The 15,742-nt window shown below is 33.9% G+C and overlaps 1 protein-coding gene across 2 annotated transcripts in view; it reads right to left on the bottom strand.

Moving 5' to 3' along the window:
* Nucleotides 1–9,324: 9,324 nt before the first annotated feature.
* Nucleotides 9,325–15,742, bottom strand: part of CAPZA2 (capping actin protein of muscle Z-line subunit alpha 2) — a gene marked incomplete at both ends in the record, with an annotated part of 39,583 nt that continues 33,165 nt past the window's right edge. For both annotated transcript variants that reach the window (XM_084230946.1, XM_084230947.1), the window contains 4 exons: nt 9,325–9,465; nt 10,129–10,191; nt 12,786–12,857; nt 15,614–15,692. In XM_084230946.1, coding sequence (XP_084087072.1) covers nt 9,325–9,465; nt 10,129–10,191; nt 12,786–12,857; nt 15,614–15,692 — 355 coding nt within the window. The remainder of the gene's footprint in view (nt 9,466–10,128; nt 10,192–12,785; nt 12,858–15,613; nt 15,693–15,742) is intronic.

The following is a 15,742-nucleotide window of genomic DNA, read 5'->3' as shown; positions in this document are numbered from 1 at the left end:
TTATGACAATACCGGCAACTTCACGTGGTCAGAAATAAGACATGGCAGCCTTATATTCCCTTCTCAACACCTTCCGGGGCTGCCTTCAGCCTGAAATGAGAACAGGGACACCTGCTGGCTTCTCTCAGGTACTGCCATCTTAATCATGTGTGAAAATTTCAGAAATCATTCCCCCACTCAAACATATTCTCATGAACACAAACTGCTTTCCCCTTTAAGCAGCATTATGAATGCTTAGTGAGAAACCTACTGATAGAATTTCTGACCACAAAAAAAAAGCCAAATGTGAAATTAAATGCTACAAGATAAAGAGAAAAATATAACTTGACGATTTCTTCTGTGGTAAAACGTTGACTGTTTTGGGAGAAGAATCTGTCAACTTTTCTTTTATGGCCTCTTAAATTTTTTTAAAGGAAGGTTTTTCTAACTCGGTATTATCAATTCGAAAAACACCCACTGATTCAGTGGGCTCTGGAACATTTTTGGATCAGAATTAGTACATGGCAATTCTTGTGAGATTTGTTGCAAAAAGTTCAAGGGCACTGAAATGTTTCAACCATTCCTGACATGGGAGGAACTGAGTACAGCTGTTAAACCAATTTCATCTCAGTGTGCACATCAGTTATTCTCAGCCTAAGGGCACAGATCTCCATTCTCTATCTTCCCTGTCATCTTTACTGTTCCTAAAGCCAAGTCAATCTACTTCCCAAGGTACTTGGGACAGGAATCTGCATTGTTATGGTTTAACAAAGGTCACCAGCTTTGTGGTCTCAGTATCTGTGCCCTACTGCAGCCCCCAAGCAAGTGGAGCAATACTCCCTACCTTTTAGGGTCAGAGGGCATAGGTGACAACACTGGCATTTGGAGGTTGGGGGCAGAGGTGATACATGCACCAGAGTACAAGTTTGTACTTTGTACTGCTATTTGCTACACACATGGTGTTTAAGGCAACTCCAAATGTTAGGTTTTGTTAGGACTTAACTTCTGCTCCCAAATTTTGTGCAGGAAGAGAGGCAGAAATAATTAAAACAAAAACTCAAAACAGTAGTGGCAAGAATAAGGGTGTTTTAAGCGCAGTTTCTTCACATGTCTCTAGGCTCCACGCGCCTCCTCCAGGTCTCCTTCTGGCTCCATCCTGCTTCCTTACTCAGTCTCTTCTGCAGCTTCTCTTCCTCTTCCTGCTCAGCTCCACCCTTCCTTGGATGGGGCAGGGAACCTCCCCCTTTCCTGGGGACCACCCTGTTACAATCCCCCCTTTTAATTTTTATTCCATCATATCTATGGAGGCACAGATTTTATGGTGTAATCTTAGGAGACAGTCTTTTTTCAGGGTTACAATGTGTGTAAGAGAAGCAACAATTAGTCAGCAGCATTGTCCATGAATGTCCAGTATGACAGTTTCATTACTTAAAAATAGTCCATTATCCAAGCCAAAAGAAAAAAATTTGGAGCATTGGCTAAAACAAGATAGCAAATATATCAAAATCACAGGGAAAAAATGTTAAAATGGTTCAACTTATACAAAAACGAATTCTCTCAACTTTGAGAACAAAACTAACATGCTCTAACCAATCTCTTCCTTTCAAAGTTTAGGAGATGTGAAATAACATCTAGGATCATGCATATGCTGACAGTATTTTTTTTTTTACATAGAAAGGTTTTTAATCTTGATTTTGTTATTTCCTATCAACTTTTGTTTTTTTTTTTACTTTGAAGTTTTTTTTTCTGCTTGTTTTTTTTATTGTTACTTTGGCCTATCAGACAAACTGCAGTTGTATGGGATATCCCATGCGTGATGAATGGTAACTAAAGAGCTCCTTGTGTCTATATGTTGTCTGTCTGTTTGTCCTTGTGTCTAACCGTCTTGACCTCCAGTGATTGACAAATTGGTATACATGGTGCCCATAGACGTTGGAAAAAAAAAAAGTCTCCAGTTATGAGAAAAACAAAAAAAGGTTGTTTGATTGTCAACATTGTGCTACTGAACTAAGCCGGTGCCTTCATAGAGATTGAATATTGTTTCTGTTATTTTTCTGATATTTATGGCAAAGCTTCCCAGAAATCTAAATTCAAGTACAAATTTGGTAGCCTGTCATTTGGCTGATGCAAGGAAATTTTGTGGAACCTCAGTAGAGCTCCTGAGACACTCCACAAAGTTTCTCCCTTTCCTCCTGGAAAGGCATTAGATGAATTTGTTCTATTTGGCTTTTACATAATTAAGTAAAACTGGAAGGGAAGCATTGTCACTTGGGAATATGGTAAAACTTTGGTATGTACAAAATGTTAACAGTGGTTTTCTAAAATGGGTATAAAAAAAAAAACCTCAGTATCTGGTATGTATGTAAATTGTCAATGGTGATTGTCACCTTGTAATATTGTATAATTCAATTGTTTCATATCTACAGAAATTGTTTCTGGAAATACAGGGAGAAAAGGACTCAACAGATTCCTATTGATGGAACTGTTGAGAGTAAAAAACGTTCCTACAAAGGACTGAATAGACATGGAAATACACCTGACATTTACTAAGTTTTCTTTGACATGATACTGGTAATTTTTTATGCATTCTGTCCTGAATCCACAAAGTTTTTGTTTTGTTTTGTTTTGAGTAACCAGGATTTGCAGCAAGGTTGCAATTTTTTTTTCCAGCAAAGCTAACTTGTCACATTTTCTCTCCCCTTGATACCAATACAGCATACAAATAGTGGTAGTAATTTTTGCTACTTATCTCAGTCTTTTTTTGCATAACTTCTATAGGGATTTTGTCTGTTTAAACAAAAATTGGACGTGAGTTTGATTGTGTGGCTTTGTGTGAGGTTCTTCCAGAAAGTTGAAAAAGAGCTGAACCAAGAAGAGGAGAACCTGTTTGCTTTGTCTGTAGGGTTCCAGAGACCTCCAAAGAAGGTGAGGAAGCTTGCCTCCATTGGCAGGACTGGACAACCCGGCCAACGAAAAAGCCCTGGTACCCTCGAGAAGAGGAAAGCCCAGGTGGAGTCTGATGAGACCAACTTTATACCTGAAGCATACATCGACTGGATGCCACCGGTTCGCTCTGATCCTGTATGGAGTATTTCAACAAAGCCAGCTAAAAAATTGCTGTTAGTTATTTTCTGCCCTGTGATTTTATGCAAAAATAGGAAAAATGGTTAAAAAGTAGATTTAGTTTGCAAACTTTTGCTATGCTGTTAAAATTTTGGGATCAAGGTAGAGAAAATTTGTGTTTTACATCAGTTGAACCATTTTAAGATTTTTTTTTCCTGTGATTTTTACATATCTGCTGTCTTGTTTTGGCTAATGCCTCCAGATTTTTTTTTTTTTTTTTTTTGGCTTAAACTGATGAACTATTTTTCCTGGAGTGGAGGACTTTTGCTTTCCACAATGGACAAATACCTGGAGAGACTGGTTTTCTTTCACACTGGAACCTGACAAAATGTTCATCTGAGACTGCATCCCAACCTCCATATATTCGATCTTCATCACCATGGAAATGGTGGCAAAAAGTGAAAGGGGGGAATTGTTAGGGGAAAAAGGATGTCCCAAAGCTAATTCCATATAGGCTTTGTGGACTCCACCCCCACCCTAGGTCAAAGTCAAAGACACTGGGAACTCCAAATCCCATCATCACCAAAGGGAAGGTGGCTGGGACCTGAGGGTGGGGTTAAGCAGCCAGGTGGATACAAAAGGCAGACACGTGGGCTTTGGGGTTCCCCCATTTTGGCTCTCCGCTAGCTCACAGCGTCCAGCCAGCTCTGAGAGTGACTTTGGGTTTCCAGGTCGTCGGATCGGGTAGGACTCATTAAAGACTTTATTTCCCTATTTTTTCCCTGAGTTGTACATTTTCCTTATTTCCTTTTCTCTTGTAAATAAACCTTTTATTAACCTTTAAAAAAAAAAAAAAAAGAATAAGGGTGTTTTGTTTCCCAACAAAATTCCAATTAGGCAGTCCAAGACTGATAAGCTGTTCATATCCGGGATGCAAGCTTCTTATTGTGTTGTAGGTGCTCATTAGACATTAACACCCAGTTTAATAAATTCTTACAGATAAAATGAATCCCTCCATCTTGTTCCCCTTGCTTCTCCCCACACATATACTATTCTGATTGGGCTTTTTACTTCATTGCATTATGTACATTGCTGGACATCAAATTAAAAAAATATATATTATTACAGTCACTTAAATTACTCTACTGTACTTACCTTTATACCTTGCTTTTTTTCTCTGCATATATGTACTATTTTGCTATATGAAGCTCCACTTAGTTTTTTTAAAAAGGTTGTGTGTGTTATTTCAATGTCAACAAATCACCGCATTTGTATTCATTGTCTGTTGCTGGCTAATTAGATTGGTTGGTGTTTTTACATGACAAGTCTCTGGCAAGGAATTTTCTTTCTCCTCCAGTAAGCCCTCAAGTAGGAGAAAAATAAGTGCACTAGAGGGTTCTCTTTTCTTTTTCTTAACTTTTAGTGTCCTGGACCACTGTTTGATCTAAAAGAAAGTCTTCCCTAAGTGTCTATTTTATGCCTAAGAGATCATATAGTGTTTCTCTTTAGTGTTCTTTTGAGAAATAAAGAGGCAAGTCCTCATTTCCAGGCAGAAGTCTAGAAAAGAGATGCATGATTCTGCTAAGTTAGCAAGTTGGCAGCAGAAAAACTTTGAAGTTTTGAGGAAGGTAATGAGTTTTACTGTTTAGTCAACGAAACTTTTAGTATTTGTTTAGTAAGAACTTGGTTATTTAAGAGCTGAACATTTTACAAATTTCCCCATGATTTCATCTTCTAAGACATACCAACTTTGTTTCCTTAAAGGTTTTCTTTGTGGTCTAAAAGCTTACTTTTATTTAGCTTGTCTACTGTATATATAAATAAATCATATGGTATTTGTCTTTCTCTTATTTCACAAAGTATAATGCCCTCTAAATCCATCCATGTTGTTGCAAATGGCAAGATTTCTTTTTTAAAGTTGAGTAGTATTCCGTTGTGTATCATACCACATTTTTAATCCAATTATCTCTTCACATTTTTTTTTTTTTTTGTTGGTCAGAGTTTTAACGCCACGTAGTACAAGAAGCTGAGTGAAAATTTGTTTGCCAGAATGAATGGATGATCTGACATTTGTTCTATGTATGCTTTTTCCAGTCAGTTTGTGTAAAAAAAAGTTAGTACTCTGATAGTCATACTGTAAAATAGTGAAAACTGTTATAGAATGAAAACAAACAAAATTGACACTAAATTAACTAGCACACTAAGATTATACTAAAACCAGGGATAAAAGTGATATAGTATTCTTGTTACATAGTTTTATAAGGATATATTTTTCACTTTATCCTTTTGTATTATGATTTCATTTTATAGTTTGACAAGTTTTTAAAAAGTCAGATTTAATTTTGAAAAGCAAAACATTTTACTGATGATATACCAGAAGGAGCTGTACTAGAAACCTGCTACCTGTATTTTGATACTTCACCGAGATATGAGGGTTTCCTGCCTGCCAATTATATGCATACTTAAAAAAAAAATTAGTGTGCCAAAGTACAGTTTAGACTCATCCTTTCCAGGAAAGTTTCCTTTGCTTGACATCACTTTAAAAGCTACCTTAGGTAAGTATATGCTTGAAGTTTATCTTGTAAACAATCTTAAAATAGTTTATATGTGTTATCCCTGGTAAACCTTCCAAAATGGGTTCAAGGTGTGCCAAGATACTGATCTCCTCAACTCTCAGGACTGTCAGCAAAAAGCCTCAGCCATGTCTCCCAGAATACCTTACAAAAACCCTAATTTTCTATGAAAGTGGTGACAAAAAAGGGTACAAAACACCTTGACTACTTGTAGACTTCTTTAAGAAACAGTTCTATATTTTCCTGATTCTATAATGCCTAGCATAGTCCTCAAAACACCTTAATTCTTAATGACTTGATATTAATTTCTAATATCAATTATACCTTGAAAGTGTAACCGGTTATTTTATTTTTGAATATTTTGCATATTTCCCAATAGCTAGCACTACTACCCAATCCTGTAATAATGTTTTTGCTTTACTCAGCAAAAGCTTGACATACTCACTATGTCAAACCTGAAAATGCCTATTCTGAGTCATACCTTTGAAACGTTTTCAGTTTCAAAGCCAAAATTACTATAATTTAGGACTAGCAAGGGTACTGTAATTCTGCTTTTGAATGATTCACAACATAGGAAAGTGAACAGAAATACGCATTCTTCTTGAGAGATTTCCTACAGGTACGTATCACAAAAACACCTGTAGTTAATTGCTGACAAACTATATTTTAAACCCACTAGCTGCCAAAAGCACAACCTGACTATCAATCATTATGAAAAATTTCTTTCAAAGGATCTTGCATTATTCCAAAGCTTTTGGTGTGATTTAAAACATAGAAAGGACCACCCAAATGCCACAGAATTATCTGTATTATATGTCCTTAATTACTTTCCTAAGATGTTTACTTTTCAATGAATCAGAACTTCCATGAAACCCTTTTCCACCTCTTTTGCTTCTGTTCCCCTTTTAGTTTCAAAAATCCCAAATGAGAAAAGCATCATGAGTATGTGCATCATACATTTATCTAACTGAAATAAGTGTATTATAAATGACTAGGCAGGTATAGTCTGGAAAAATAGCACTTAGGTCAGAACACTTATTTCTATTATAATTTTTGATTTCAACATCCATAACAGCCCAAGGCTTCATAGTTCTCTGAACGCCAATCTCAGCCAGTCACACTCCCTTTATCATATTTGTTATTACTAATACTTGTAACTCCACAAAATCTCAATTTTAAGCATACCACTCTATCCACCATGTCCTTCATTTCCAAGTCATTCTTTCTAGTTCCCCAACTCTAAACATACTTATTAGAATAATTGCTTGTGTCATATTTTCACTTTCTTGTGCCCTCCCCTCAAGTCCTCACTTCTCCACTTACCTAGCTTAAATTTCACATACTATCATTGTAACCATGCCCCTTCCTCTTCATGTGGTCAGACTCTCTTGGCAAAATCAGAAACTTGTTTACATTCAATTCATCTACTCTATGCCTGCACTCATCCAGCTTTACATGGCTGAAGGAAAACATGTGGTCATACTCACCATCGTAAATTTATCTTACTAACCTTGTGGAAGCTAGCCCTTCCTTTACCTGGCAATCAAACTACTTCCCATTCATTCTCCTAGCCCAGAGCATTTCTCTACCCCGCCTCCAGTATCTGCTCCCTGATAATTCCTCTTGAAATCTGAAACCAAGAGTCTGACCAGCTCCCCAATCATCTCCAAAACTTTAACCCTATTTTAAAATGCTAACATTTCTCTTTATTGTTGATCTTTTGACAAGTGTTGTTGACTTTAACATATATCCAGAATTCATTACCTCCAAAACCTAACAGCCTACACCTACTATCTCAGACCAACATAGTGTTTGCTCTAAACTAGATTACTGGAATAGCATCCTAATTGCTCTGGATTTTGCCTAGCTATCACACCAGCCTATTCAACACCATATATTATGTTTCTTATTAAAATTACATCCCTGAGCTCTAGGATATTTTCATTTCCATTTGTCTACTGCTTTAATAAAATGTTATCCTTAGATTTAAAAAACTAACCTATCTCACAACTATTATTTTATGAAGATCGTGTTCTGAATTAGTTTGATAGATATTACCTTTCACATGTACATCACCTTAAAAACAACTGCATGTATTTTCAAGAAAGAATTCCAGGCCAGAAAACAGCAAAGTAATTGACCTTCAGGGGATACAAACCCACGATAATCCAACTGATAAAACTAAACTAAATCAATAAAAAATTATATAGTTCAGAATCACAGTCAGACTTTTGAAAATATCTTTAAAAAAAAGAGAGTTATCATTGCCAATTCATTTTCTTTAGAAACTGCAATATGGTAAAACTTGTATCTTTAAATTAGAGAAAATGATTTAACCAAAAAGCTGTAATTTCACATTATATTCTCAATGCTTTCAAAGCCCAACAGTGATTTTAAAAAGAATTAAACATGCTTTCACTGAGAGAATTCTTTAAATCTATACAATCCAAGCTAATGAAATATTTTATTATACATAATAAAAGTGGTGTTTAAAAAAAAAAAAAAAAAAACATTTCCAGGCCCAGACATCTGCAGGAGTATATGAGGAAAGATACCACTGGAGTATAGTAAGCAATACTCGATTGAATGAAGCCATAGATCCATCCCACTCCCTATAGTAATATTAACATTCACCACAGGGTTGAAATTCCTGTAGCATAAGTAAATGTATATTTAAAAAATATTACAAACATGCTTATGATGCATAGGAAGATGGAAAAATTTAGAATGTAACTGCACACCATATGTACTCCCAGCCTTTCTAATTTACAACCAGTTAGAATCACAATATCCAAGAAAAGTATTTAAAAATAGTACCTGACTCACTGGTAATTGACTTTCTACTCAAATAAATAAGAAAATTTTCATTTTAATGTCACAATGAATTTCAGCACTTGTCAATCCAAGAAAAAAAAAAATAAACTGAGACATGGTATGAGTTCAGGATTATATATATTACAATTTGCCTTGTTATAATACATTTGTGGCTTTATGATAAAAATAACTCAGGGACATATGGAATTCAAGCTAATTTGCGCAACTGTCACAAGAAAAAAGCATTAAATGCATTTCTGAAATAAGTATTTTCATTTAATTTCAGAATCTCAAAACAGCATTAGACCTTGGCCTTGTTTAAAAAAAGTTCAGTTAAACACTAAGCTAGCTAAATACCTTAAAAGGTTTAACACAACTGATATAGAAAATGTTTTCCCTCAAACTTCAATCTTAACTGAAAGGAATAGGTGAAAGGTAGACAATTTCTTTAGCAGCATATATGGCTAAATTCATCAACCACCTTAAACTAGAATGTCTGTTACTGACCCCATTAAAAAGAACTGGGTAAATATAAAAAGTTACCCACTTCATAAACCAAAAACAGTAATTTTAGGATTATGGTAAGTAAAATATTTTGGAAACACTTCAAAAACTTTTAACATTAAACTAGAGGAATCATCTTCTCATTGTAAGAAAGGCATAACAGAAAGTAAAAGACATTTTAAACTAAACTGATTTCAATCGTCTGAATAAAAGAAATAAAAAATAATGGTTGATTAGCTAAGCTTTGTGCTCTAACCAAACTAATTAATTACAGTGATTTTAAATGGCAACAGCCCACCTGACTGGGTAGCTTGACAGTTCTGAATACTTTTGCAATGATTTTTTTTAAAACGCGAAGACACTAAAATGATCCGGTCATGCAATGTTCATCTTATGCATTCTGCATCTCTTTGCCAATCTTGTAGCTAAGGATCTTGTTCCAATCAATCTTGGTGCGTGTAACTGGCAACTGTCGACGTAAGGCTTTGAAAGTAGTGTCTGACATTGTCTGATAATTCTCACTGATGGCAGTCTAAGGAAAACAATATTTAAAAGTTTAAAGCAATAAAAGGAGCAGAAAAATTCTAAAACACATAATGCTCTGGAAAAACCTTACAGAAGCAGCCTGTTTCACTGCTTAAAAAAAGTCAAATAAAAACCCCAACATGGTTTTAAGAGCTGTTTAAAAGGAGCTAGGAAAAAAAGCTTATACTAATTTTGAATCATTAATGGAAATGAAACCAAACATAGGTTTAATACGGGAGGTGCTCATTTTGGATCGACTTTATTCAGAACAATTTTATAAATTACTGTGTTCAAGGAGTGCAAACTTGTCCAATCCATAAATTAAATACTTATGTTCAAGATTGTAGATGAGAAGCCGATAAAGTAAAAAACAGAGTACAAAATGAAATATGATCTAGGCAGATTATATATAATCCAAATGCTTCAGTAATAATTCTTAAAATTTCCAATCAAAACAAAATAACCATATAGAGTCATAGCATATGTTGACCAATATTCAAAAATTACAGTGGCTAAAACTGCTACAAGTTGGCTAATGCCTTTACAAGTTTGCTCGTGTATGAAAACAAGCAAAAACAACAAAAATTTCATACCTTATTATAGTTAAACAATGAAAAAAAATGACTGAAATTAAATTTTCAGTGCCAATATTTATAAGTGAAACTCATACCTGGTATTCATTTTCTGCAGCTTCTACAATCTTTATAAATTCTTTTGCTGTTTGCACCTCATTCTGAATGAAAAATAAAACCAAAAGTGAATAAAGCAACAATTTAAAATTATGCTACAATTATTTTAAAACATGCATGCCATTATATGTTAAAAATTTGAAATAATTTAATAAATAATACATATGGAAATTACGACAAATAAAGGGAAGCTACTGTAAGATTAATTATTCTAAATCCCAGGGGAACGAGGCAAAAATAGTAAGTCTACAAAATGAGCCTGGGATCATTGTTTTACCGGTTAAAGAACATACACTAATGAAAAAAATTCAGTAACATTTAACTTGCATTATAACAATATTTATAGGCCGGTAGTCACTGCTTTCTAATTCCTAACTAGTTTTCTCTAAAACGAACATTTACTGAACAATATAACTATACATTAAAAATTATTACCAATTAGGAAGACTATATTTTAAATTTTAAGGTGAACTTCTGGAAAAAACTTTTTGACTTTTCAACATATGGATTTCTTTTATAAAAGTTAATTGAAATCTAGACTTAATTAAAACCCTTAAGATAAAGTGAAAAATACATTCCTACAAAACCCAGTCATGTTAAGCATCTATGACCACTATCACAACTCCATAGTCTATAATTTTGTAGACAAGTTCATTTTAGGAAGAACCGATGCTCACATTCAAACTCTCCAAAGAGGAGAGTACCAAGTACCCAGGTATGCAAATAGTATCACGTTTGTGCAGGTGATATAAAATTAGACTGACTACAATGCTTCATGGGAAGCCAGACATTAGTATTTTTTTTGCTGGGAAATTTTGCAAGGAAAGTTATACTTTGCAAAAAGGAGAAATCTCTTTAAGTGCTAATAAAACTTAAAGAAACAAACAAAACAACAGAGCTTTCTTCTTTTCTCAGGTAGCATATAGCCAAACACATTCTTACATGTTTCTTAATGTTAAATCAAATGGTTTCTTCTTAAATTCAAAATGAACTTTTTAAAAATATTTATGGGTTAGATAATTTTGTATATAAGCACTTTATGTTTGTAATATACTTGTATTATTTCATATATAACACAGATGTTTACAGAAAATGCCACTGTTAATGTTTTATTATTAATATCCTCAGGACAAAAATTCCACAAGTATAGCATGTATAATGGAAAGAATGTGTGCAAGATCTCTGCAGGGCAATAAAACAAAGTTCAATAATTCTTGAATTTGTAAATTGAACTTCAGAAAACTTCATTAAATCATAATCTGAATAGAGGGAAAGCATAAAAAAAGAGATTAAAAGTTAAGCACAGGGCCTCCCCTGGTGGCGCAGCGGTTGAGCGCTGGGTTGCGAGGCTGCCCGCAGCCTCTGCAGCGCCAGTTCGATCCCCGGCCACCGGCGAGGGTCCCACAATAAACAAACAAACAAACAAACAAATAAATAAAAAATAAAAGTTAAGCACATGATAATAGATGTAAATTTAAGTTGCTAAAACTAAAAAAATTCTTAAAAGAAAACACTGGACTAAATCTTCATGACCTTGGTTGTGTTAGTAATAGTTTCTGCTAATAATTAAGAAAAGAAAAAATGGATTACATTAAAACTAAAATCTTTTGTTTTGCAAATGATACTACCAAAAAAGTGAAGATGACACTTAGAATGGGAGAAAATATTTGTACAAATAACCAATTAAGAAGTAGACAAAGAATCTAAATAATTTCCCAAAAAATAAATACAAATGACAATAAATACATGAGATGGTCAATATCATTAGCTGCGAAATAAAAAATATCACACCAAGGTACCAATTCATAGTGAGTAGAAAGATTACAAATAAAAAGAGCTAAGTTTTGGTGAGGGAGGATTGGGGGAACCGAAACCTTCATATACTACTGGCAGTTAAAGTCAAATGGTGCAACCACTTTGATACAGTTTGTCAGTTCTTCAAAAATTTAAACACAGAACTACTGTATAACCTAGCAAATCCATTCCCAGGTATACCAAACAGAAATTAAAACAATAATGTCTATACAAAAAAGTACACGGAAGTTCATAATAGCAAAGAATAAACACAAATGTACATCAACTGGAGAATGGATAAATGTGGTACATGGGATATCATTTGGTAGTGAAAAGGAATGGAGTACTGGATACATGCCCCAATGGAATGAACCTTGAAAACATAATGTTAACTTAAAAAAGCCAGTCACCAAAGACCATATATTACAGTATTCCATTTACATATGAAATGTCAGAACATGCAAAACCAGTCAGAAAGCAGGTTCATGGTTGCTCATGACTGAAAGGAATCTGCGGGAAGGACCGGGGAGTGGATATGGAATGACTGCTACTAAGTATGCCGTCTTTGAAGAGCAAAAAAGTTCCAGTAATGACTGATGTAAAACAATATATTAAAAAACATTCATTTTCTGCTTTAAATGGAGAATTGAATAGTGTGTGGACTGTATCTCAATGAAGCTGCTTACGAAAGGCTAGGTACAATTTTCAATTGTTTATCATCTTAATCTATCTGAAACACTTTAATTCAAAGAAGAGATATTACTTAAAATGTTAATTACAAAATAGTTATGGTTTTATAGAAATGTTAGGGTCTTTAAATTTTATTTTGAAATTAGTTACTTACAGACACTGTTAGGGAATCTTGTATATCTTTATGACTCACTAGTTGAACATTACCATCTTCATAGTAGTGAACCTATTAAAGAAAGGAATTACATAAAACACAATTATTGAAATAAAGATCCTCATGACTTCAACAAAAGTATCAATGAAGGTGGCTACCAAAGACTTCTCTGAGGTAAGATTTTAACTTTTCAAACTCCACTAGACTCTTCCTGCCCTCAGTCTAGTGAGGAGACTAATCAGCAGTTCCTGCAATTACTCAGGAAAGTGCTCCACTGACCTGACTGCTAGACAATTTTAACACACAGACATTCTACTTGTACCTAAAATGAAGATTCCCAAAATTGAGCTCACAATATTATTTCCCCTAAACTTTCTCTTGTATATTTGTACTATTTAATTCCTTAAATTTGAAGAAATGGATTTATTCAAGAAACATTAATTAAATGATTACTATATATGCTTGCCACTACAGAAGGGTCTACAAGGCATGTTCTTAAAAAGACAATCCCTGACCTCAGTTTCAGTATACCATAACAGGTTCTATGCAAAATACATTAGTAATATTCTGTACACTCTTTAAGAGTTAAAGAACTTCAGCAAAGAGGCAACATTACACTTGCGTTTGGGGCGGGGGGGGAAAGTATGAAAATTATATCAGGGAAGAAAAGGCAACTGAGCCAAGAGAAAAGTATACTTTAAGGAGGACTTGGTGGTACATATGGTTGAAATAAAGGTGAGTTCTGAAACACAGTTAGTTGGAAAAACAGAGGTAGGGAATAAGTAAACCTTTGGGCTTTGTATGACATGCAGCTATATGTGGACTATCTTGGTAAGTGAAAGTGTACCACTAAAATGGTCTTAAGACAGATTTAAATTTTAAAAAATGTAAAAAATTTTAAAAATTATTTTTTTTTAAATTAAAAAAAAAAAGTAATTTAAATTTTAAAAAAGTATAGTAGTCCCCACTTTTCCTTATGACAACATAAAAAATGGACTAGGGGATGGCTAGAGGCCCACCCAGCAAGTCAACAAAGTAACAATTATATGCTAGGGTTTATGCTAAGTGATGAAGATAGAACTGTTAACCAGACATTCCTGGCTTTCAGTAAGTTTTGGTCCAACAGAGGTGCCATTTTAGAAACTGCTGTAATTATCCAGGTGACAGCTACTGAGGTCTAACTGAAGGAAAGAATAATGTCAACAAAATAATGGCTACCATTATTAAGCACTTTGTCTCTGGCTCTTTTCTAACCATCTTGCCCCCATTAACTAATAAACATTCATATGAGCTTTTTCCATTGTTCTTTTCCTTTTTTACCTATCCAGGAAACAAAAAGAACTTAAATGACTTCTTGCTATCACATATCTCATAACATAGCTAGAATTCAAACTCAGGCAGTCTGATTTCAAAATCCATGCTCTTAACCTCTATTCACTAGTCCAATAAGGTATATTCACCAAGACATAAAAGTAATAGGACACAAGACTAAAAATATTGAAGCTAGAGCAGCAACATCCAGTTCATTTTGATTCCATTATGGTCCTTAGTACAACATCTTTTATCATAGTAGATCAACAAAAGTACTGACCAAATAAAGTGAATCAAATAGAAAAAAATCAAAGAGATTTTTCTTTAATTTATTTAGTAATATAGTAGTCCCCACTTATCCACAGGGGATATATTCCAAGACCCTCAGTGGATGACTAAAACTATGGATAGTAATGAACTATATATATTGTTTTTTTTCCGTAAATGCATAAAGTTTAATTGATAAATTAGGCACAGAAAGTGATTAATAGCAATAATGACAAATAGGGCAGTTATACTAATATTCAGCAGTATAAGAATGTGGTCTCTCTCCCTCTTTGTCAAAATACTTTACTGTATGTAATACCTCCAGATCAAGATTGACTGTGGGTAACTAAAACCATGGAAAGCAAAAAGGGGATTACTATACTTAAATTCAAATACTTCATCTTAGTTATCAAATGTTCTTCTATATAAACATTTGGGCTTACTTTCGAATCAAAGAGGGAGATGGGGGTGTGGGCGATATAGGTGAACACAGCCTAAAGGCAGTGGCTTCTGGTTATAAAATATACAAGTCCTGGGGATATAATATAAAGCATGATAATTATAGTTAATAATGCTGTATTGTATATTTGAAAGTTCTAAGAGAATAGCTCTTAAACTCCTCAACACAAGGAAAAAATCTTAAGAATGTAGTAGATGTCAACTAGACCACTGTGATGATTGGCTTGTAATATATAAACACCAAATCACGTTATATACCTAAAACTAATAACATGTTAATTTATTATTATTGTTATGTCAATTAGATCTCAAAATAATTTTCTGAAGCAAAAAATTCAATTCAACTCTAGTGAATTTCATACAAGTCAAATGAATACAGAAGACACTTAAGATATATGTAACATGTATATCCATTAATATACATAATACATATATTTATCTACACATATTAATTTTATACTTCACTCAATTCTATTCACTACAGAAAATAGAACTGCACAATTCAAATTCAGAAGATGCTTGCTTGGATGAACAAATTGTATGAAAAGCAGACCAAATGGTAGCATCTAATTTTAGTTTACAATATGTCAGCTACCCTTGCAAATTTCTGATGACTAGAGAATGAACTGCAAGGTTATTTAAAAGATAAAATCAGCATTATTTGTTTTTCTTATTATCCCCAAGAAGAAATGGTTATTATGTACCATGAAAATGTCAGCTTATGAATTAGCAGTTTCTCTGTTCAGACTCATCTAGAGATCATAAAAAAAAAAATTCCTTTTACTTCATACCTGAATTTTCAAGATGCCAACCACTTGAGTGGTTGAAGGAGTGATTGTAAACTTCCACTCTGACCTCCAACGACCATTCCTTAAAAATAAAAACAGCAGCTGTAAATAAGGTAGGGAAAATAATTTGAA

This window comes from Talpa europaea (assembly GCF_964194135.1).
Source record: "Talpa europaea genome assembly, chromosome: 3".
Taxonomy (NCBI): Eukaryota; Metazoa; Chordata; class Mammalia; order Eulipotyphla; family Talpidae; genus Talpa; species Talpa europaea.
This window is presented reverse-complemented; position numbering and strand designations above follow the sequence as displayed.